Source organism: Arvicanthis niloticus, chromosome 23 (assembly GCF_011762505.2).
Source record: "Arvicanthis niloticus isolate mArvNil1 chromosome 23, mArvNil1.pat.X, whole genome shotgun sequence".
Taxonomy (NCBI): domain Eukaryota; kingdom Metazoa; phylum Chordata; class Mammalia; order Rodentia; family Muridae; genus Arvicanthis; species Arvicanthis niloticus.
Window position 1 is genome coordinate 32,271,495 of NC_133430.1, and position 6,148 is coordinate 32,277,642.

The 6,148-nt window shown below is 46.3% G+C and overlaps 1 protein-coding gene across 1 annotated transcript; it reads left to right on the forward strand.

Annotated features, from left to right (window-relative positions):
• Nucleotides 1–1,678: 1,678 nt before the first annotated feature.
• Pnma1 (PNMA family member 1) lies at nt 1,679–2,740 on the forward strand. The gene has a single exon (XM_076920882.1). The coding sequence runs from the start codon at nt 1,679–1,681 to the stop codon at nt 2,738–2,740; it is 1,062 nt and encodes a 353-aa protein (XP_076776997.1).
• Nucleotides 2,741–6,148: the final 3,408 nt, after the last annotated feature.

Consider the following 6,148-nt stretch of genomic DNA (forward strand, 5'->3'; position numbering starts at 1 on the left):
GTTAAAGGCCTTGTTGAAAAGGACGGAGCACAGAACAGCCTTGACGGTCTGTAATTATTGTACAAATATTTTAATAGCATAAAGTAAGTATATTCCTTTTATTTTGAAACAAAATGGTCAGACACTGCCTTTCATGTGTTTGTTGCCTGTGGCACTCTTTTTAAAAAAGACTGTTACATATTAAAATAGTGTACATATATATATATATATATAAATATTACCTCTTTGTGTACAGTTGTGATAGACCAGACTGAAAATTTTATTTTTTGTGTGCTTTTTATATAAAAAAAATTAATACACTAAAGAGAATCTTGCTGATGTGATTGTACCTATGTAACTTATTTACTTTTGAATGTTCTGTATCTTAAGACCTTTTATTAAATAAGGTTTTAAAAAAAAAATCGTTGAATACCACATTCTTATAGGGGTGTTCTTACCAGCTGGGACTGATAGGCCTTGTTTTGCTTGACGGGAGCTTAGCCCCCTTTTCTGATCTCTAAGCATTCTGTTTTGTTGTCCTGTATGCTCATTAAGGACAAGAAGGGAAAATGTTTGCAGTTTGCCTGGCTACAAGGATAAGTGGTCAGGGGGTTTTGTACACACACACACACACACACACACACACACACACACACACACTTTAGACAAGAAAGCCATGTCAGACACAGGAACCAGTAGATGAAATTCTCTTTTCTAGTTTTGTGGGGAGAAGCCGAACAGTTGCAGAGTGGATTCAGGTGCTTCAGGGAAGTCAGAGTTAGTGTTTTCACAGCAAAGAGTGAATGCGCAGAATGGATGAGCAGTATGAGACAAGTCCATCGTGGTGGATGCTTACCAATAAGGCCAACTTAAATCCACGGCAAAATTAAAACAAAACATGCTTAGCAATATTGTTCAGAAAGAATCTGGGAAGTACGAGGCGGGGTGTGGGGTGGGGTTGTAAAAAGAAATGTGCCGTCATAGAATAGACCCCCTCAAACCCCTTCTTGGCACCATAGCAACCGCCAGATCCTCTGGAGCCCGCGCATCTCGCGTCGTCATGGACACAGTTGTCACGGTGACACTGGGGGGAGGCAAGCGGACCGGTTCCGCCCTCCACTGCAGCTGCAGTGGCGGCGGCCGTTGCAGGAGCGCGCGGCCATAAGTGCTGAGCAGAGCTGTCTCCAACCCGGTTTCTCCCTCCTTCCGCACCTCCTGCCATCTCGGTCCCCGATGCTCAGAGTGCCGCCTCTCTGAGCCTAGCTGAGCCTCAGCTTCGCATGACCCTCAGCTAGCCAGCGTGCCTGGGAGAGGTGGGAGGAGCTGCCACGCCCCGCGACCGCACCCAGCCATCTCCCGGCCAGGAGCCTGCAGCCTTGAGCCCACCTTGCTCCCCTTTTCAAAGCAGTGACGCAAGCCACAGCTGCAGCCAGTCCACCCCTGCCCGGACCAAAGGGGGCGACATTCGAGTGATAGGCGGAGTGTCCCGTGGCTCCCGGCACTGACTTGGGACCCCTTGGGACCCGGAAGGGATGAGACGGAACTCTGGTGTCTTTTGGTAATTTTGGTTGCTTGAAGCTTGTCGCCCCCTGGCCTACCAGGGGAGGAGAGCATGTTGTATTATTGTCCTAGGCCCTGTAGCAGCATGAGCCAGTCCAAGCAGTGTCTGTAGAACTGGCACCCTTAATAGTTGGACTAAATGGCTATGACACTATTGGAAGACTGGTGCAGGGGAATGGATGTGAACTCTCAGAGAGCTCTGTTGGTCTGGGGGATCCCTGTGAACTGTGATGAGACCGAAATCGAAGAGACCCTCCAAGCTGCGATGCCCCAGGTATCCTATCGAGTACTGGGGAGAATGTTCTGGAGGGAAGAAAATGCGAAAGCAGCTTTGTTAGAGCTCACTGGGGCAGTGGATTACTCCCTGATCCCCAGGGAGATGCCAGGCAAAGGGGGGCTCTGGAAAGTGCTCTTTAAGCCTCCCACTTCCGACGCGGAGTTTTTGGGAAGGCTGAACCTCTTTCTAGCTAGGGAAGGGTGGACCGTGCAAGACGTTGCTCGTGTGCTTGGGTTTCAGAACCCTGCTCCAGCTCCAGGCCCGGAAATGCCAGCAGAGATACTCAACTATATTTTGGATAATGTTATTCAACCTCTTGTTGAGTCCATATGGTATAAAAAGCTGGCGTTGTTCTCTGGGAGGGACATTCCCGGGCCTGGCGAGGAGAACTTTGATTCCTGGCTGGAGCACTCAAATGAAGTCATAGAGGAATGGCAGGTGTCTGACATAGAAAAGAGACGGCGGTTGATGGAGAGTTTGAGAGGCCCCGCTGCTGATGTCATCCGCATCCTCAAGACCAACAACCCTGCCATAACCACCGCAGAATGCCTGAAGGCTCTCGAGCAGGTGTTCGGCAGTGTGGAGAGCTCTAGAGATGCACAGGTCAGATTTCTGAACACTTACCAGAACCCAGGAGAAAAGTTATCTTCTTACGTTATCCGTCTGGAGCCTCTGCTGCAAAAGGTAGTGGACAAGGGGGCCATTGATAAAGATAACGTGAACCAGGCCCGCCTGGAGCAGGTCATCGCTGGGGCCAACCACAGCGGGGCCCTCCGAAGGCAGTTGTGGCTGGCCGGGGCTGCTGAAGGGCCCGCACCCAACCTCTTCCAGTTACTGGTGCAGATTCGAGAGGAGGAAGCCAAAGAGGAGGAGGAGGAGGCCGAGGCCGCCCTCTTGCAGCTAGGCCTGGAGGGGCACTTATGAGTCCCAGGACTGGCCAGGCTGCTTTTGATATCCATGTGAAGTTTTAGTAAGTCTGCCACTAAAAGTAAACACCCAGCCTCCTCCTGGTTTTGTTTTGTTTTCTGAGGGATGGGAGAGGAAAGTCAGGCCCGCATATTCCTGTGACATTCACAGAATTGTGTAATTGGCAGGGGCTACAGCAGTAAAGGTGGTTCATTCTGCTTAATGCCAGCCCTCCTGGTGACGGCTTTGACAGCTGTGAAAAACGTGACACTTCCTGTCAAGATGGTTGTGAAGTTCTGATGCTAAGTACACGCACACCTGTGGCGGTCCAGCGCCAACTCATATGTCGGTAACACTGTGGCTAGCTTTTTACTGTACACCGTTGCTCATTTGTATAGATGGAAAGATGATATTACTCATCTTGAAAATGCAGATTTCAAATTCCACATGGCTCAACGCTTCCCTGAAAAGTTTCCCTGAAAAGTATCCTCGGACTAAAAGTGGTGTGTTAGAAAAACGCACGTTTATGGAGGTGCACAACCAAGTCCTCACGGTGCAAGATACAGACATAAGTCCCAGGGGGAGTGGCCGTGGACAAGCTACACTTCCCCCACTTCAAAGATTTGTCATTTAATTATTGGTCATGTTGATGCTAAGGGTTCTAAGTTTGAAGTTATTGAATAGATGTATACAAATAAAAATTTGAAAATTCTCTTTTTTTTCAGTATAATTTAGCTCCATATATTTTTCTCCTAACAAGGACTTTTGCTCATGTGAAAAAAAAATTACCCCCCTTTCTATGAAGTTAAATTGCAATGTTACCTACACATCTTGGTTGGCCAGTTCCTTGATTGTTTTGTCACAGTCCCTCTTTGTAGCTGAGGCTGGCCTGAAATTCACTCTGTAGCCCAGGCTGGCCTTAAACTTGGAGCAGTCCTCCTGCCTCCAGCCTCCACAGAGCTGGGGTTACAGGCATGAGTCAGTCCTCCTAGCGATTCTTTTAGATACAGTCTCACTAGGTAGCATGGGCTAGTACTCTTAAACCTGTGATCCTGCCTCCCTCTCGGGGGCTGGGATTCTAGGCAGACACTGCCACATCTACCTTTCATTGCTCCAATTGTCACATGACTTCCTCAAGGCAAGTGATAATGACTGAAGAGATATGTTCCTATGAAATTTGACAAAAATTCGAATTGAAGCATAGGTTATCTAGCAACCTTGCTTTTTAAAGTCATGGTGTGACTAACAGTGTTTCAATGCGGAAGCAATGGTCCAGTCACGTGTGTGCACGGTATTTGTTTCCCGACAGCCATTTTATACGTTTGAGTGATGGCAGATGCCCACCTCTGAGCTCCTGGGTAAATCTGGAAATGCCATGAAATTTTCTCTTGGGGTTTGAGACTGGAGCTGGTGTAATATGGACAACATGCCTGCCTATCTCAGAGGTTCTGCTTCATGAAGGCACCGATGCACGGGCAGAGGATGGGGTGGCAGGGCTCTGGTACCATTTGCTAACTGTGACTGCTGCTAGCCTGTAAATGCTAATATTCTTATATGTTCTTCCAGATTTTTCTTTTTAAAACCTCGTGTGTACGGATGTTGCTGTGCATGTTATGGTATGAACACGGAGGTCAAAGGGCAACTTGCAGGAACCCATTTTCTCCTACCACATGAGTCCCTCAACATAAGACTTGACTTCTCACACTTTAATAGATGCTCGGATTCTGCTATCACGTGATAACCAACCACACTCCCAACTCATACACTTAGATAAGAACAAGGATGGATTCTGTATTTTTCATGTTGTCAGCATCCTTGGCTTCACATAGGAACATAGTACATGTTTTGACTGTGGGCCAAAACATGGGGAAGACACAGGACAACTTGTAGGAGTCAGCTCTCTCTTTCCACCATGTAGGTCGGGGGATCAAACTCAGGTTGGCAGCTTGATGGTGGCAGCCTTTACATGCTGTGCCACCTCAGCAGCCCACACTGTCCTGCCAATGCAACCTCAACTCAGTAGTTGCTAGACTGTTTTCTTCAGTAGCAAGGAGCGAACCTAAAACCACACGCATGCAGGTCAGGCACTTTACCATTGTACCTCAGGCCTGCCCACTGCTCTGGTTTGTTGTTTTAGAAGTCTCACATTGTACAAAGGAAGCTGTCCTGCAACTTGCTATGTAGCTGAGGCTGGCTTTGAACTTATAATCTTCTGCCTCATCCTCCCTAGTGCTGGTATTACGTAGGCTTGTGCCAACATGTTTAGTATACTTCTTATAGCTGATGGAGTGTATCCAGTGAGGAAAAGTATTTCACCATTTAATTATAAGAACTGTGCATAACTATGTACCCATACATCCATACGTAACACAAAACATGAACCAGTGTCAGGATCACAAGCATACATTCCCTTTCCCCAGTCTTTCTGAGGAGAGTTTCCTCTGTAGCCTGGGCTTCTCTTGAACTTGCCTAGCCTCCTGCCTTAGTCACCTGAGATATTGACAGACACACAACCTTTGAGCAAGGTTAACAGTTAATTAGAAGTAACTATGATTTAATTTGTTTTCTATTTGCTCAAAAACTTTTAAATTCTAGTTTTTAGGAAAGGTTTATCAGTGGTATAGTAGAAACTGCATGGCAGTTTATTCTGTAACTAAATTATGTTTTGACTGATAGCACAGACTGTACACTGGCAAAATGTATGGTGCTCCTGATACTGTGGGGTTACTCTGCTTCTCAGGGCTCTCTTGGCTAACCTTTACTAAGGATGGTCGAGGGTAGGAAAGCTGACTATGGGAGAGCTCTTTCCAGTGGACACATGGCCAGTGAGTTAGAAAGTCAGCAAAGGACATTCTCACTGGTGCTGAGTGAGGAAGAAAGCAGCAGAGATTGGTTCCGATGGGTGTGGCACACACCTTTGATCCAAGCACTTGGGAGGCGGAAGCAGGCAGATCTCTGAGTTTGATACCAGCCTAGTCTACCTAGTGAGTTCTAGGACAGCTAGGACTTCACACTGAGACCTTGCCTGCCTCAATCAATCAATCAATCAATCCAAGTTACATGTCTCCCCACCCCTGTTGAGCTCTCTCCCTTTCTCTCCTCCCTGGCCCTGTCACCACATGCATGGATTCTACTATTCGAAAGCTGAATTGCTTCAGAATTCAAATGTCATGGGAGTTACTCTATATTAACCAATAATAACCAAAGGACTTTTTTTTTTTTATAAAATAACATGATTTATTACTATTTTAAAACAAGTTTCACAAAATAACATTCAGAAACTCAATATTACTAAATAATTTAATGCACAATAAGTTTAGTCATAAAGTCATGCTACAAAAGTCCTGTGTATAAAAGATTATTACCAAAGCATTAACAGATGCTAAAATGTTCTTCAGAATGAACATGGTTCTAGAAGTCAAAGCT

Bases quoted from the DNA above. Each gene is read 5' to 3' on its own strand.
- Pnma1 (XM_076920882.1), top strand. From the start codon at position 1,679: ATGGCTATGACACTATTGGAAGACTGGTGCAGGGGAATGGATGTGAAC.